At 60.9% G+C, this 17,975-nt stretch overlaps 1 protein-coding gene across 1 annotated transcript; it reads left to right on the forward strand.

Annotated features, from left to right (window-relative positions):
* The first annotated feature begins 211 nt into the window (after positions 1–211).
* On the forward strand, positions 212–17,965 carry SMARCC2 (SWI/SNF related, matrix associated, actin dependent regulator of chromatin subfamily c member 2). Its single transcript, XM_036399852.2, is given in 30 exon segments — positions 212–361; positions 501–620; positions 3,373–3,458; positions 3,767–3,848; positions 3,961–4,053; positions 4,146–4,157; positions 4,159–4,216; positions 4,574–4,643; positions 4,723–4,798; positions 4,883–5,014; positions 5,097–5,212; positions 5,295–5,419; positions 5,512–5,571; positions 5,651–5,688; positions 5,881–6,011; positions 6,111–6,182; positions 6,269–6,382; positions 8,021–8,174; positions 8,305–8,400; positions 8,699–8,818; positions 8,923–8,985; positions 9,681–9,939; positions 11,031–11,192; positions 12,003–12,067; positions 12,141–12,270; positions 12,356–12,522; positions 13,416–13,550; positions 14,892–15,213; positions 16,277–16,408; positions 17,468–17,965. Coding segments are annotated over 30 exon segments (3,384 nt in total). The 5' UTR covers positions 212–250; the 3' UTR covers positions 17,551–17,965.
* The last annotated feature ends 10 nt before the right edge of the window (positions 17,966–17,975 follow it).

A 17,975-nucleotide genomic window follows, 5' to 3' on the forward strand; every position in this document is an offset into this window, starting at 1 on the left:
CCGCCAGAGGGCGGCAGCGGCGGCGGCGGGAGCGGCAGTGCGGGAACGGGAGGGCACCAAAGGGGGCGGCGGGGCTGTAACAGCGAGCGGGGCCGGTGCGAGCGGCGGGGACAACGGAGACAGCGGGATCGGGGACAGCGGGAACGGGGACAGCGACCGGAGGCGGCGGCGGGCGCGGCGGTGGCGGCGCGGGGCCGGCAGGGGGCGGCAGTGGCGGGCGGAGGCGGCGGCGCGGCCCGGCCCGCTCAAGATGGCGGTGCGGAAGAAGGACGGCGGCCCTAACGTCAAGTACTACGAGGCCTCGGACACCGTCAGCCAGTTCGACAACGTGCGGCTGTGGCTCGGCAAGAACTACAAGAAGGTAAGTCCGCGGAAACGCGGCGCCGCCGCCCGCCCGCCGCCGCCACGCCGGGCCCGGCCTGTCACGGCGCCGCCGCCGCCATCGCGCCCCCCCTCCCCTCAGCGGCCGCGGCGGCCGCGCTGAGCCCCCGGCCCTGCAGTACATCCAGGCCGAGCCCCCCACCAACAAATCGCTGTCGAGCCTGGTGGTGCAGCTGCTGCAGTTCCAGGAGGAGGTGTTCGGCAAGCACGTCAGCAACGCGCCCCTCACCAAGCTGCCGGTGAGAGCCGCGGGGGGACGCGGCGGGACACGGGGACACCGCGGCCGGGACCCCTCGGGGCGGGTGGGGGACACGCGGGGAGATGGGGGCGAGGATCAGAGCAGGGGGTGTGGGGATGGAACCTCGTGGATCCGGGGAAGAGTCCCAAAGAACGGGGGACAAAGCCCAGACTGGGGAGAGCGCCCCAAAGATGTGGGGACAGCAGCCCACAGGGCTGGGGACATGGCAGGGACAAGGCTCAGAGCAGGGGACATGGCCCTGGTTGAAAGAGACAAGGCTCAGAGCAGGGGACATGGCCCTGGTGGAAAGAGACAGGGCTCAGAGCAGGGGGTGTGGGGATGGAACCTCGTGGTTGTGGGGTGAGGTGGAGAAGAGCCCCCAAGAATGGGGGACAGAGCCCAGATTGGGGAGAGCACCCCAGAGATGTGGGGACAGTAGCCCACAGGGCTGGGGACATGGCAGGGACAAGGCTCAGAGCTGGGGACATGGCCCTGGTGAACAGGGACAAGGCTCAGAGCAGGAATGGTGTCCCCAAGGTGCAGGGATGGACCCTCATGGATCAGGGGTGAGCTGGGGAAGAGCCCCAAAGAATGAGGGAGGACAAAGCCCAGATTGAGGAGAGCACCTCAGAAACATGGGGACAGGAGCCCACAGGGCTGGGGACATGGCCCTGGTGGGCAGGGACAAGGCTCAGAGAGGGGACAGTGGCCCAAAGGTGTGGGGATGGACCCTTGTGACCCCAGGGTGAGCCCCAGAGAACGGGGGACAAAGCCCAGGTTGGGGAGAGCGCCCCAAAGATGTGGGGACAGCAGCCCACAGGGGTGGGGACATGGCCCTGCTGGGCAGGGACAAGGCTCAGAGAGTGGGGACAGTGCCCCAGAGGTGCCAGGATGGACCCTTGTGACCCCGGGGTGAGCTGGGGAAGAGCCCCAAAGAATGGGGGACAAAGCTCAGGTTGGGGACAGCACCCCAACCAATATCCAGGGAAGGTACCCCAGTAGTCAGGATGTCCCCTCGATGCCCGGGGACAGAGCCCCAGGGATTTGGGGACATGGCCCTGATGACCCTGGGACAAGGCCTCAGTGTCCCCAAAAACCTGGGGACAAAGCTCAGTGGGAACGAGGCCCCAGAGCCCCCAAAAAAGGCCCCAAAGGACAGGGGACAAAACCCTGAGTGGGGACAGCACCCCAATACCCAGGGACAGCATCTGAGCACTCAGGAACAGAAGCCCTGTATTCGGGGACAGGGGTCACAGTGAGGTGGGGACAAGGCCTGAATGGGGACAGCATCCCAAAAATGCAGGACCAGCACCCCAAGCTTGGGGCAGAGCCCCAGTGGAAAGGGGACAGGGACAGTGATGACCAGGGACAAGGTCCTGAGTGGGGACAGTGTCCCCAAAGAGCTGCGGACAGAGCTCTGAGCAGGGACAGCACCCCAATACCTGGGGACAGCCCTGGGGACAGCCCTGAGCAGGGACAGCTCCCAGAGCCTCAGGGACGTGGCCCTGGTGACACCGTTCAGCATTCAGGTGGCTTTGGGGACAGCAGCTGACCATGGACAGCAGCCAGTGCCAGTGCCCTGGTCAGGGACATGGCCTGGAGTGCTGGGGACTCTGGGACACTGTCCTGCTGGGAGCTGTCCCCAAGGACCTGGGGACAATGTCCCCACGCAGGGACAGAGCACAGCAGGGACAGAATCCCAAGGGGACACTGCCCAAAGGACACCAGGACAGCCCCAAAGGACCTGGGGACAGTGTCCCTACACAGGGACAGAATCCAAGGGGACACTGCCCAAAGGACACCAGGACAGCCCCAAAGGACCTGGGGACAGTGTCCCCACACAGGGACAGAATCCCAAGGGGACACTGCCCAAAGGACACCAGGACAGCCCCAAAGGACCTGGGGACAGTGTCCCCACACAGGACAGACAGGTCCCCAAGTGAGGACAGTGCTACAGCACTTCAGGGACTCCATCCCAGCTTGGGGACCTGGGTGAGGGGATGGCACCCAGACAAGGGGATGGCACCCAGAATTTGGGATGGCACCTAAACGTGAGGATGGCACCCCAACGAGGGGATGTCATCCTAGCAAGGGGATGGCACCCTATGAAGGGTTGGCACCCAGACAAGGGGATGTCACCCCAACAATTGGGTGTCACTCAGACATGGAGAAGTCAACCAGACCCGGGGATGTCACTCAGACATGAGGATGTCACCTAAATATGGAGATGGCACGCCAGCAAGGGGATGTCACTTAAACGTGGGGATGGCACCCCAGTAAGGGGATGGCACCCTATGAGGGCATGTCACCCCAGCAAGGGATAGCACCCAGACAAGGGGATGTCACCCCAACATCGGGATGTCACTCAGACATGGGGATGGCACTCAGAGATGGGGATGGCACCCAGACATGGGGATGTCACCTAAGCATGGGAATGTCACTCAGACATGGGGATGGCACCCAGACAAGGGGATGGCACCAAGACAAAGGGATAGCACCCAGACATGGGGATGTCACTCAGACATGGGGATGTCACTCAGACATGGGGATGGCACCCAGATATGGGGATGTCACCCCAACACGGGGATGTCACCCCAACATGGGGATGTCACTCAGACGCAGGGATGGCACCAAGACAGAGGGATAGCACCCAGACACGGGGATGTCACTCAGACACGGGGATGGCACCCCGAGGAGGAGCTGTCCCCCCATCAGGACGCTGTCCCTGTCCCCTGACCCCTCTCCCCTTACAGATCAAATGCTTCCTGGATTTCAAGGCGGGGGGAGCCCTGTGCCACATCCTGGCAGCCGCCTATAAATTCAAGAGCGACCAAGGATGGTGAGCACGACCCACCTGCACCCATCGGGGTCCTGGGGGGCTCCCTGCGCTGGGGGGGACAGGGGTGGGGGTCCCTGGGCTGGGGGACAGGGGTGGGGGTCCCCTCCTTGGGGGTGGTTGTGGGGTTGTCACCTCCAGAGCAAACGGGCGCTGGGATGTGTCCCCCCCCCTTTGTCACTGTGGACCCTGATGGGGTCCAGACACGTGTCCCAGTCCCTCCCCCCTCCCCAAATTCCCCAAATGTGGGGGTGCTGACGAGGAGACCTGAGCTGTGGCTTTCATGAGAGTCGCTCTTTTCTTCCAATAAGGCGGCGTTTCGATTTCCAGAATCCCTCGCGCATGGACCGCAACGTGGAGATGTTCATGACCATCGAGAAATCCCTGGTGCAGGTAAGAACCCCGAAGCCCAATCCATCCACACCCCAAGAACCCCCTCCCCGTGTCCCCCACCCCACTCCTCAATTCACAGCTTTGCTCTCACCTTCCCTCCCTCCTTCCCCAGAACAACTGCCTGGCTCGGCCCAACATCTTCCTGCACCAGGAGATTGAGCCCAAGCTGCTGGGGAAGCTCAAGGACATCGTCAAGAGGCACCAGGTGGGTGGCACTGCCAGGCTGGGCGGGGGGGGTTCATGCCAATATTTAACCCTGGATTTAACCCTGGGTTCATCCCCCTGGGTGTCACACAGGGCACCGTGACCTGAGGACAAGAGCAACGCGTCCCACATCGTGTGCCCCGTGCCCGGCAACCTGGAGGAGGGTGGGTGCAGGAGGGGGGGGTTTGGGGGGTCACAGGGGCCTCCAAGGGGTCATGGGGGGCTCCAGGGGTGCAGGAGGAAAGTTTGGGGGGGTCACAGGGGGCTCCAGGGGTGCAGGAGAAGAGTTTGAGGGGTCGTGGAGGGATCTGGGGGTGCAGGAGGGAGTTTTTGGGCTGTCACAGGGGGCCCCAGGGGTGCAGGGGGGTTTTGGGGGGGTCACAGGGGGCTCTGGAGGTGCAGGAGGGGGGGTTTGGGGTGTCACAGGGGGCCCCAGGGGCGCAGGGGGGTTTTGGGGGGAACAGGGGCCTGCAGGCTCCCCAGGATCCCTGCTCAGCCCAGCCTGTCCGTCTGTCCTGCAGAGGAGTGGGTCCGGCCCGTCATGAAGCGGGACAAGCAGGTGCTGCTGCACTGGGGGTACTACCCCGACAGGTGAGGGGGGGATGAAGATTTCGGGGACCCCCTCTGTGCCCCTCCCCAAACAAATCTAACCCTGTGTCCCCCCCCCCAGCTATGACACCTGGATCCCGGCCAGCGAGATCGAGGCGTCCGTGGAGGATCCCCCGACACCCGAGAAGCCCCGGAAGGTACCGGGGGGGAACCTCCAGGTTTGGGGGGGCAGCTGGAGCCCCCCCTTCTTTCCCTGACCCGGCCACTGCCCTGGGCTGCAGGTCCACGCCAAGTGGATCCTGGACACGGACACGTTCAATGAGTGGATGAACGAGGAGGATTACGAGGTGACGGACGAGAAGAGCCCCGTGACCCGCAGGAAGAAGATCTCGGCCAAGACGCTGACAGATGAGGTCAGAACCAGCTCAGAGCCCTTTGGGGAGGGGTTCTGGGGGGTCTCACCCTGCTCAGCTGGAGCCCCACGGTGCCCCCCAGGTGAACAGCCCCGACTCGGACCGGCGGGATAAGAAGGGGGGGAACTACAAGAAGAGGAAGCGCTCGCCCTCTCCCTCGCCCACCCCCGAGGCCAAGAAGAAGAACGCAAAGAAGGGGTGAGCTGGGGGGGTTTGGGGGCTCTGGGGGCGCGGGATTTCAGCCTGGGCTCAGCGGTGATGGGGGTCTCTCCCTTGGCAGACCCTCCACCCCCTATAACAAATCCAAGCGTGGGCACCGCGAGGAGGAGCAGGAGGACCTGACCAAGGACATGGACGAGCCCTCGCCTGTCCCCAACGTGGAGGAGGTGACCCTGCCCAAAACAGGTCAGTGTGGGGGGCAGCAGCCACCCCCCCCCGGGGTCCCCAGCAGTGTGGGAGGGGTCCCCAGGGTGCTCAGCACCACTTTCCCCCCACAGTCAACACCAAGAAGGACTCGGAGTCAGCACCGGTCAAGGGGGGCACCATGACAGACCTGGGTGAGTCTGAGGAGCCACAGCAGAGCCCCGGGACCCCCAGCCTGGCAGTGCCCAAACCCACCCCTGTCCTCCCTTCCAGATGAGCAGGAAGATGAGAGCATGGAGACAGCTGGCAAGGTGAGCCCAGGGAAGGTGGTGTTGATGATCACCTGCTTCTCTCTCATTCCTTGTCCCTTTTTTGGGTACAAAAACTCTTTTCTGCCCTTCCCCTCATCCCTGGGGCTCTTGGTCTCATCCTGGTGTGGGTGAGGATGATGAAGGGCGCTCAAGGGAGTCTCTTTGCCCATGGGGTGCTGCTCTGTGGGGCAGGACGAGGAGGAGAACGGCGCGGGCAGCAAAGGGGAGCAGGCCAAGAACCCCGACCTGCACGAGGACAACGTGACAGAGCAGACCCACCACATCATCATCCCCAGCTACGCCGCCTGGTTCGACTACAACAGGTACAGCCAGCCCTGCTGAGGGGCCTCCCGAGCCGCCCTTCATCGCCTGAGGATGAGGAGGCTGCTCCCGGAGCCCTCCCCGAGCCTCTCCTCCCGCAGCGTCCACGCCATCGAGCGCCGCGCCCTGCCCGAGTTCTTCAACGGCAAAAACAAATCCAAGACCCCCGAAATGTGAGGCCAAACCCCCTCTCCGTGCCCACCCACACCCCCCCCCCCCGGGGCCGTGCCCGGTGCTGAGCCCCCCGTGCCCCCCACAGATACCTGGCATACAGGAATTTCATGATCGACACGTACCGGCTGAACCCGCAGGAGTACCTGACCTCCACGGCCTGCAGGAGGAACCTGGCCGGGGATGTCTGTGCCATCATGCGGTGGGTCCGGCTGGGGGCTGGGCTGGCACCTCCTGGTGCTGCCAGGGGGCTGGAGATCCGGGGTTTGGGGGCTGGTTTGGTACCCACATGGTGCCAGGGGGCTGGAGATCCCGGGGTTTGGGGGCTGGTTTGGCACCCACATGGTGCCAGGGGGCTGGAGATCCCGGGCTTTGGGGGCTGGTTTGGTACCCGTGTGCTGCCAGGGGGCTGGAGATCCCGGGGTTTGTGGTTTGGTTTGGTACCTGTGTGCTGCCAGGGGTCTGGAGATCCTGGGCTTTGGGGGCTGGTTTGGCACCCACATGGTGCCAGGGGGCTGGAGATCCCGGGCTTTGGGGGCTGGTTTGGCACCCACATGGTGCCAGGGGGCTGGAGATCCCGGGCTTTGGGGGCTGGTTTGGTACCCACATGGTGCGAGGGGTCTGGAGATCCCGGGGTTTGGGGCCTGGTTTGGTACCCACATGGTGCCAGGGTCCTGGAGATCCCGGGGTTTGGGGGCTGGTTTGGTACCCACATGGTGCGAGGGTCCTGGTGTTTGGGGGCTGGTTTGGCACCCACAGGCTGGCAGGGTTCTGGTGCTGGTAGGGCTGGGGGTCACTGTGGCACCCTGGTGCTGCTGGAGGGTCACCGTGGCACCCTGGAGGTGGCAGGGGGTCATTGTGGCACCCTGGAGGTGGCAGGTGCCACTGGGGCTGGGGGATCATTTTGGCACCATGGGGGTGGCACGAATCTTAGTGCCAGTGGTGTTGGGGGGTCCACACCAAAGGTGTGGCACCATGGCACAGGGGTGGCCAGTGTCACCATGGCACAGGGGTGCTCAATGTCACCATGGCACAGGGGGGTCAGTGTCACCATGGCACAGGGGGGTCAGTGTCACCTGGCACAGGGGTGCTCAGTGTCACCATGGCACAGGGGTGCTCAATGTCACCCTGGCACAGGGGTGGCCAATGTCACCATGGCACAGGGGGGTCAGTGTCACCCTGGCACAGGGGTGCTCAATGTCACCCTGGCACAGGGGTGGCCAATGTCACAGGGGCTGCCCAGTGCCATGGCACAGGGTGCTCAGCGGGCTCTGACCCTGGTGCCAGTGTCACAGGGGGGTGCTCAGTGTCCCCCTGGCATTGCTGGCTGCCCAGTCCCATGGCACAGGGGTGCTCAGTGTCACCCTGGCACAGGGGTGGCCAGTGTCACCATGGCACAGGGGTGCTCAATGTCACCTGGCCCAGGGGGGTCAGTGTCACCTGGCACAGGGGGGTCAGTGTCACCCTGGCACAGGGGTGCTCAGTGTCCCCCTGGCATTGGTGGCTGCCCCCTCCCGTGTCACAGGGGTGCTCAGTGTCCCCCTGGCATTGGTGGCTGCCCACTCCAGTGTCACAGGGCTGCTCAGTGTCACCTGGCATTGGTGGCTGCCCCCTCCCGTGTCACAGGGGTGCTCAGTGTCCCCCTGGCTGCCCCCTCCCGTGTCACAGGGGTGCTCAGTGTCCCCCTGGCTGCCCCCTCCCGTGTCACAGGGGTGCTCAGTGTCACCTGGCATTGGTGGCTGCCCCCTCCCGTGTCACAGGGCTGCTCAGTGTCCCCCTGGCTGCCCCCTCCAGTGTCACAGGGGGGTGCTCAGCGGGCTCTGACGCCCTCTCCCCGCAGGGTCCACGCCTTCCTGGAGCAGTGGGGTCTCATCAATTACCAGGTGGACGCCGAGAGCCGGCCCACGCCCATGGGCCCCCCGCCCACCTCCCATTTCCACGTGCTGGCCGACACCCCCTCGGGGCTGGTGCCGCTGCAGCCCAAGACGCCCCAGGTGGGTGCCGGGGGCGGCCGCCCCGCCGAACCGCGACCCCCCCCTGCCGCCCCCCGGTCCCCGCGCGGGGGCCGGGAGCGGGGTGGGGCGGGGGGTGGGGGATGCACAGCTTCGATCCGTGGTGCCTCAGGGCCGGCAGAGCGACGGCGACGCCAAGACGGGCCGCAAGAGCAAAGAGATGGAGGAGCTGGTGGTCAGCGAGACGGTGAAGGGCAAGCCGGAGCTGGTAGGCGGCTCCTTGGGGGTCCGTGCCCCCCGCGTGCCGCTGTGCCGAGGAAGGCTCCTTCCCTCCTCCTCCTCCTCTTCCTCCTCCCCCTCGCATGCCGCCCTGCCCCCGGGGAGCAGCGACGCGGTGGGGACGCCGTGATGGGGACACCGTGATGGGGACACGCACCGTGATGGGGGACTGGGGACACGCACCGTGACAAAAAGGCTTCTCCGGGCCACCGGGGAGGAGGGGACACGCCGATGTCCTGCCCCGCGGGCCCGGCCCAGCGTGTCCCCTGTCCCCCATCCCGCAGCAGCCCAGCTCGGCCTCGCAGCAGATGCTGAATTTCCCGGACAAGGGCAAGGAGAAGCCGGCGGACATGCAGAACTTCGGGCTCCGCACCGACATGTACACCAAGAAGAACGTGCCCTCCAAGGTGGGTGGGCGGGCACCCCTGGGTGGGCGGGCACCCCTGGGTGGGCGGGCACCGCCTGGGCACCCCCCCGGCCCCTCATCCTCCTCGTCTCTCCCGTCGTGCAGAGCAAAGCGGCCGCCAGCGCCACGCGGGAGTGGACGGAGCAGGAGACGCTGCTGCTGCTGGAGGTGTGTGGGGACAGCGGGGGACAGCTGGGGACAGCTGGGGACAGGGGACAGAGGGGGATGGAGGGACTCAAGGGGATGTGAAGACCTGAGGGGATCTGGGGACAGGGAAATGGGGATGGGACGTGGGGACAGGGAAATGAGGACAGAGGATAGGGGATGTGGGGACAGGAAAATGGAGACAGGAAAATGGAGACAGGAGATGTGGGGACAGGGATGTGGGGACAGGAGATGTGGGGACAGCAGGGGTTGTGGGAACCCGAGGGGATTTGGGGACAGGGGATGTGGGGACAGAGAACATAGGGACAGGGATATGGGGACAGGGGACATGGGGACAGGAGATGTGGGCATGGGATATGGGGACAGAGAATACAGAGACAGGGGAGGTAGGGATGGGAGATGTGGGGACAGGGGATTTGAGGACTGGGGATGTGGGGACAGGGAAATGGAGACAAGGGATGTGGGGACAGGGGATGTGGATTTGGGGACAGAGGAAATAGGGACAGGGGACGTGGGGACAGAGAATATAGGGACAGGGAAATGGGGACAGGGAATTTGAGGACAGGGAAGTGGGGACAGGGGATGTAGGGCCAGGGATATGGGGACAGGGGCTATGGGGAGAAGGGATGGGACAGGGAAGTGGAGACAGGGGATGTAGGGCCAGGTCTGCCTGACCCCTCTGAGCCCCGTGCCCCCAGGCCCTGGAGATGTACAAGGACGACTGGAACAAGGTGTCGGAGCACGTGGGCAGCCGCACGCAGGACGAGTGCATCCTGCACTTCCTGCGCCTGCCCATCGAGGATCCCTACCTGGAGGACTCGGAGGCCTCCCTGGGCCCCCTGGCCTACCAGCCCATCCCCTTCAGCCAGTCCGGCAACCCCGTCATGAGCACCGTGGCCTTCCTGGCCTCCGTGGTGGATCCGCGCGTGGCCTCGGCCGCCGCCAAGTCCGCTCTGGGTAAGGGAGGGAGGGCGGGGGGATAAGGGGGATGGGGAGGGTGGGCAGGGGGCCGGTGAGGGCTGGGGGCACGGGGATGTGGGGAGAGGGGACAGGGGATGGGATATGGGAGAGAGGAGAGGGAATGGGGATGGGGGGAGAAGGGACAGGGGATGAGAATGTGGGGATGGAGATGTGGGGAGAGGGGATGGGGACGTGGAGATGTGGGGAGAGGGGATGGGGATGGGATATGGGGAGAGGGGAGAGGGAATGGGGATGTGGGGAGAAGGGACAGGGAATGGGGATGGGGGGAGAAGGGACAGGGGATGAGAATGTGGGGATGGAGATGTGGGGAGAGGGGATGGGAATGTGGGGATGTGGGGAGAGGGGATGGGGATGAGGGGAGTGGATGAGTCCTACAGGGAGAGGGGACAGAGATGTGGCGAGTGGGGATGGGAATGTGGGGAGAGGGTGAGTCCTATAGGGAGAGGAATGAATCCTATAGGGAGAGGGGACAGGGATATGGGGAGAAGGGACTGTGAGGAGTGAGTGAGTCCTATAGGAAGTGGAATATTGAATCCTATAGGGAGAGGGGATAAGGACTGTGGGGAGGGGGTGAATCCTATAGGGAGAGGAATATTGAATCCTGTAGGGAGAGGGGATGGGGATGTGGGGAGAAGGGACTGTGGGAAGTGGGTGAGGCCTATAGGAAGTGGAATATTGAATCCTATAGGGAGAGAGGATAAGGACTGTGAGAGGTGGCTGAGTCCTATGGCATGACGAATATGGGGAGAGGGATGAGCCGCAAAGGGGTTCCTATAGGGGAATGGGAAGACTGCGACAGGGCTGAGTCCTATAGGATATCCCATAGGGAAATAGGGTTGGTCTGATGGGGAGAGGGATGAGGAGCATGGGGAGACCACCAAATCCTCTGTGGAGATTCCCCTGGGGACATGCAACACCTCCCATGGGGATGGGATGAGCCTTCCAGAACATTCCAGAACCAGCCAGGACCAGCCCGGAGGGGTCAGACCGAGCCCCCCACGGGCTGTTTGGGGCTGGGGGCTCCGGGGGATCCCTGCGGGGGTCCCGCTGAGGAACTGTGCCCGCAGAGGAGTTCTCCAAGATGAAGGAGGAGGTGCCCACGGCGCTGGTGGAGGCTCACGTGCGCAAGGTGGAGGAGGCGGCCAAGGTGACGGGCAAGGCCGACCCCGCCTTCGGGCTGGAGAGCAGCGGCATCGCCGGCACCGCCTCCGAGGAGCCCGAGCGCATCGGTCAGAGGGGCCGGGGGGCTGGGGGGGGAAGGCAGCGGGGTCAGGGGGGCTGGGGAAGGGGTCTGGGGGGCTGAGGGAGGGGGGGATGGCATCGGTCAGCAGGGCTGGGGGCTCGGGGAGGGGGCTCGGGGGGCTGGGGAGACGGGGGGGGGATGGAACAGGGGGTCTGAGCCACTCATGGGGGTCTGGGGTGGATGATGGCACCGGGGTTGGGGCCGGGCAGGGGATGGGAAGGGGCTCAGGGGTCCTGGGGGGGGGAGGATGACAGCAGGGTCTGAGCTGGGTAGGGGGCTCAGAAGGGGCTCAGAGGGGTCTGGGGCAGGGGTGGCCCCGGGATCTGAGCTGGGAAGGGGCTCACAGGGGCCTGGGTGGGATGGAACAGGGGGTCTGAGCCACTCACAGGGGTCTGGGTGGGATAGAACAGGGGGTCTGAGCCACTCACAGGGGTCTGGGGGGGATGGAACAGGTGGAACAGGGGTCTGAGCCACTCACGGGGGTCTGGGGGGGATGGAACAGGGGTCTGAGCCACTCACAGGGGTCTGGGGGGGATGATGGCACTGGGGTCTGGGCTGGGCAGGGGATGGGAGGGGGCTCACAGGGGGCTGGGTGGGGATTGTACCAGGGTCTGAGCTGCCAAGGGGCTGGGAAGGGGCTCACAGGGGGCTGGGTGGGATGGAACAGGGGTCTGGGGGCGTCCCGAGGGCATGGGGGGAATGGCAGCGGGGTCTGAGCTGTCAGGGGGCTGGGCAGGGGCTCCTGGGGGTCTGGGGATGATGGCACCAGGGTCTGAGGCCGGGTTTGTATCCCCAGAGGAGAGCGGGGCCGAGGAGGCGCGGGCAGAGGCGCAGCCGGCCGAGGAGAAGAAGGAGGCGAAGGTAAAAGGGGTCTGGGGGTTTGGGGGGCAAACAGGGCAGGATCTGGGTGCCCACGGTGCTGATCCTTCCCCAGGAACCCCGGGATGGCACCGCCGAGGAGGAACCCAAGGAGAAACCCGGGGAAACGCCCAAGAAGGAGGAGGAGAAGGGGAAGGAGGTGGAGGGAGAGAAGGAGCCCGAGAAGGGTGACAGTGACAGCACAGGTGAGCGAGGACCCTGCAGGGCTGGGAGGGGGGACACTGATTCTCCCCCCCGTGGCACTGCTCACACAGCCCCACCCGGGCACAGGGGAGCCCGAGAAGGACAAGGAGGTGAAGGAAGGGCCGGATGAGGCGGCCAAGGAGCCCCCGGAGCCCGAGGCCGAGCGCAAGGCCAAGGTGGAGCGCGACATCGGCGAGGGGAACCTGTCCACGGCCGCCGCCGCCGCCCTGGCTGCGGCCGCCGTCAAAGCCAAGGTGAGGCCAGGCTTCCTGCAGCACGGGCAGGGCTGGGAGATTTCCCTTGATGTAAAGGGAAATCTCCAAACCAGGGCCAGGTTTATGGATAGTTGGGTGGTTGGGGTGAGTGTGTAGGGTAGCAGCACCCTATAGGAGGTTGGTGAGTAGGGGGAAGATGATGAGGGATGTTAAAATCAGGGCTCGTTTGTGTCCTTTTTTGTCTAAGGGGCATTTTTAGTTGTTTTGTAACTAGGTTGACAAACCATAGCTGGAGGGTTTGTAATTCATGGATGGTCTAGGGATGGTGGTAGGAGAGCTGGGAATGTTATTGAGGTGAGGATTAGTGGGATTCCTAGGTCAAAGAAGGTTGAATTCACGGTCAGGTTCAGGGGGTAGAGCTTGGAGCCATGGGTGGCTTGCTAGAGGGGGGATTTATTGATACAAACGAGAGAAGTTTGGGTGGGATAATTAAAGAGAAAGTGAGTCATGAAGTGAGCATGATAAAAAAATCTATAGGGAGAGGGGGACAGGGATGTGGGGAGTGTAGGGAGTCCTGTAGGAACAGGAATGAATCCTATAGGGAGATGGGATAAGGACTGTGAGGAGTGGGTGAGTCCTAGAGGGAGAAGGGAGAGGGGATGGGGATGTGGGGAGAGGGTGAGTCCTATAGGGAGAGGGTGAATCCTATAGGGAGAGGGTGAATCCTATAGGGAGAGGGCACAGGGATGTGGGGAGAGGGTGAATCCTGTAGGGAGAGGGCACAGGGACTGTGGGGAGTGGGTGAGTCCTATAGGGGAGAGGGTGAATCCTACAGGGCGAGGGCACAGGGATGTGGGGAGAGGGTGAATCCTACAGGGTGAGGGCACAGGGACTGTGGGGCCCCCTGAGCCGTCCCCGTTGTCACCTGGCAGCACCTGGCGGCCGTGGAGGAGCGCAAGATCAAGTCGCTGGTGGCGCTGCTGGTGGAGACGCAGATGAAGAAGCTGGAGATCAAACTGAGGCACTTCGAGGAGCTGGAGACCATCATGGACCGCGAGCGAGAGGCCGTGAGTGCCCCCGAGCGTGTCCCCACCCCCGGGCGTGGCACCGCCCCCGCGTGTCCCCACCCCCCGAGCGTGGCACCGCCCCCGCGTGTCCCCACCCCCGAGCGTGGCACCGCCCCCGCGTGTCCCCACCCCCGAGCGTGGCACCGCCCCCGTGTGTCCCCACCCCCCGAGCGTGGCACCGCCCCCGCGCGTCCCCACCCCCCGAGCGTGGCACCGCCCCCGCGTGTCCCCACCCCCCGAGCGTGGCACCGCCCCCGCGTGTCCCCACCCCCCGAGCGTGGCACCGCCCCCACGTGTCCCCACCCCTCACGTGAAAAGCGCCAATCGCTTGCATTTAAAATTTTAAAAGTTTGATAGTAATAAAATTATATATTTATACTTTATAAATATATAAATATAAATATACAAATATAAATATATATATTTATATATCTTTATAAACTATAAATGTAGTTTATAAATATATATCTATGTATTTTTTATATATTTAAAAATATATATAAATACAGTTTATATTTTATTAAAATAGTAATGCAATTAGAGTAATAATAATTTGGACAATTTGAACTAGGACAAAATGAAACAATAGAAACAAAGAGTTACAGACTCTATACTGTATAGAGCATATATATATATAATATATATGTAATATATATATTACATATATATATAATATATAGGTAATATATATTACATATATATATAATATATAGGTAATATATATTACATATATATTATGTATATATGATATATATATTATATATAGTATCCAAATTTTATATAAATAATATATATATTCAAATTTTATATATATATTTGAAGACTAATATAATATTCAACTTCTAAAACAATACATATAATATTCAAAATTTATATATATATGAATATAATGTTATATTAAAATTTAATTCTAATATAATATTCAACTTCTAACACAACACGTATAATATTCAATTTTCTCTATATATAAATATATAAATATATAAATATATAATTATTATATAATAATATTAATATTTAATATTTATTATTCAAAATCTCACACTACACATATAATATTCAAATTTTTATATTAATATTTTAAATAAATACTTTACATAAATATTTTACACTTTTTAATTCAAATATATATAATATAATATAATATAATATAATATAATATAATATAATATAATATAATATAATATAATATAATATAATATAATATAATATAATATAATATAATATAATATAATATAATATAATATAATATAATATAATATAATATAATTAATATAATTAATATAATATAATATAACCCCCCCTGCCGTTTTCCCTCCTCATTTCCCCTTTCCCTCCCAGCTGGAATACCAGCGGCAGCAGCTCCTGGCCGACCGCCAGGCGTTCCACATGGAGCAGCTGAAATACGCGGAGATGCGGGCGCGGCAGCAGCACTTCCAGCACCTGCAGCAGCAGCAGCAGCAGCAGCAGCCGCCGCTGCCCCCCGGGGCACAGCCCCTGCCCGGTGCCGGTGCCCCCCTGGCCCCCGCCGCGCACCCGCTGGCGGCGCCGCCCGCCCCCAGCATCACCGAGCCCGTGGTGGGGCAGCCCCCGCTGCCCGGGGCGCCCCCGCCGCAGCCGCCGCCGCCGGTGCCCCCGGGAGCCGCCCCGGCCGTGCCGCACGGTGGGTGCGGGGTGGGCGGGGCACCCGGGGGGTGTGGCAAGGGGGGCTTGGGGGAGTGGTGAGGGGTTGGGGTCGCACTGGTGCTGAAGGTTTAGGGGTTGGGGTCTCGTTGGTGCTGAGGATTTGGGGTGGTTGGGGTTGGGGTCTTACTGGTGGTGAGGGTTTGGGGGTGAGGGTCTCATTGGTGCTCAGGGTTTGGGGTGGGGGGTCTCACTGGTGCTGAGGATTTGGGGTGGTTGGGGTTGGGGTCTCACTGGTGCTGAAGGTTTAGGGGTGGGGGTCTCACTGGTGCTGAGGATTTGGGGGTGAGGGTCTCACTGGTGCTGAGGATTTGGGGGTGAGGGTCTCAGTGTTGGGGTCTGTCACTGATGCTGAGAATTTGGGGGTGGGGGTCTCACTGGGGGTGCTCTCTGCAGTGCTCAGGGGTGAGGGGGGTCTCGGTGTTGGGGTCTGGGGTCTGTCACTGGTGCTCCCCCCTCTCCCCATAAGGGTGTGGGTCTCATAGGCACTCTCCCCCCATTGAGTGGTGCCTGATTAAGGGTTGGGGTCTCACGGTGCTCTCCCCATAAGGGTGGGGGTCTCACCGTGCTCTCCCCACACTGAGTGGTGCCCGATTTAGGGTGGGGGTCTCATGGTGCTCTCCCCATAAGGGTGGGGGTCTCACCGTGCTCTCCCCCCATTGAGTGGTGCCCGATTTAGGGCGGGGGTCTCACCGTGCTCTCCCCATAAGGGTGGAGGTCTCACCATGCTCTCCCCACACTGAGTGGTGCCCGATTTAGGGCGGGGGTCTCACTCTCGCTCTCCCCCCATTGAGGGGTGCCCGATTTAGAGCGGGGGTCTCACTCTCGCTCTCCCCACACTGAGTGGTGCCCGATTTAGGGCGGGGGTCTCACTCTCGCTCTCCCCCCATTGAGTGGTGCCCGATTTAGGGCGGGGGTCTCACGGTGCTCTCCCCCCATTGAGTGGTGCCCGATTTAGGGCGGGGGTCTCACCATGCTCTCCCCACACCGAATGGTGCCCGATTTAGGGCGGGGGTCTCACTCTCGCTCTCCCCTCCCCTCAGCCCCGGTGGTGCCGTTCCCCGGGCAGCAGCCGCCGCCTCCTCCGCCCTCTCAGCTCCTGCCGGGGACCCTCCCCGGTGGCACCGGCAGCAGCGGCAGCAGCGGCAGCAGCAGCGGCCACCCCTCCGTGCCCGGTAATGCCAGCCCGGCCGTGCCCCCCGTGCCCCCCAGCATGGCTAACCCCCCCCCTCCCATGGGCGACCCCTTCCCCGCTAACCCGCTGCATGGGGGGGCCCTGGCCAGCAGCATGGGGAGGGGGCTGCCCCCCAACACCCACCACCATCATCATCATCATCATCACCACCACCACCACCCCGCGGCGCTGGGCTCGGGGGGCTCGGGGGGCTCGGCCGCCGCGCACAGCCCCGCCATCGTGGCCGCCGTGCAGGGAAGCCTCCTTCCCACCGCCGGCCTCGTCGCAGGTGAGGAACCTGGGGGGAAGTCCGGGGAAATCCGGGGAGAGTTTTGAGGGAATTTTGGAGGAAATTTTTGGGAAATTTTTGAGGAAATTTTTAAGGAAATTTTGAGGAAATTTTGAGGAATTTTTGAGGAAATTTTTGAGGAATTTTTGAGGGAATTTTTGAGGAAATTTTGAGGAATTTTTGAGGAAATTTTGGGGAAATTTTGAGGAATTTTTGGGGAATTTTTGAGGAATTTTTGAGGAAATTTTTGGGGGATTTTTGACGAAATTTTGAGGAATTTTTGACGAAATTTTTGGGAATTTTTGAGAAAATTTTGAGGAATTTTTGGGGAATTTTTGAGGAATTTTTGGGGAATTTTTGAGGGAATTTTTGAGGAAATTTTTGGGGGATTTTTGACGAAATTTTGAGGAATTTTTGACGAAATTTTTGGGAATTTTTGAGAAAATTTTGAGGAATTTTTGGGGAATTTTTGAGGAATTTTTGGGGAATTTTTGAGGAAATTTTGAGGAAATTTTGAGGAATTTTTGGGGATTTTTTGAGGAATTTTTGAGGGAATTTTTGAGGAATTTTTGAGGGAATTTATGGGACATTTTGGGTGTGGAGGGAGGGGGAAAGGGGGCGGCGCTGCTCTGTGCTCTTTGCCCCCCCCCCCCCGCCCCTCTTTGTGTGTTGGTTGACGCCCCCTCCCCTCTTTGTGTGTTGGTTGACGCCCCCTCCCCTCTTTGTGTGTTGGTTGACGCCCCCTCCCCTCTTTGTGTTCTCTCCCCGCAGACCAAGGCCCCCCCCTGCAGCCGGAGCCCATCTCGGTGCCCACCCCCAGCTCGGTGCCCACCCCCGTGCCCCCCACCCAGTGAGGCCCCCCCAGCCTGGAGGACGCTGCCGCAGCCCCGCCCCCGCTCCTCAAAGGACCCTCCCCGACCCTTCCTCCCCCTCCTCCTCCTCCTCTTCCTCCTCCTCCTCCTCCCCTTCCTCCAGCTTTGGGATTTTTTTATGATCGTCCCGGATTTTATTTAAGTGTTGGTCTCCCGGGGGGGGGCCCCGCTTCCCCCCCCCCCCCCGGTTATTTATGAGACAGCTCCGATCCCACCTGGCACATGGGCATTTCCCCCCCACCCCTTCTCCAAAATCCCCTCCCTTCCTCCTCCTCCTCCTCCTCCTCATCCCTTTTTTGGTTTTGTTTTGTTCGGTTGTTTTTTTGGTTTTTTTTTTTGTTTCTTTTTTTAAAAAACCAATAAAAAGAAAAATTCCAAGTCCCCGGGGCGGGAAGAAGAGGCCTGGT

The sequence above is a fragment of the Molothrus ater genome, chromosome 30, assembly GCF_012460135.2.
Source record: "Molothrus ater isolate BHLD 08-10-18 breed brown headed cowbird chromosome 30, BPBGC_Mater_1.1, whole genome shotgun sequence".
Taxonomy (NCBI): Eukaryota; Metazoa; Chordata; class Aves; order Passeriformes; family Icteridae; genus Molothrus; species Molothrus ater.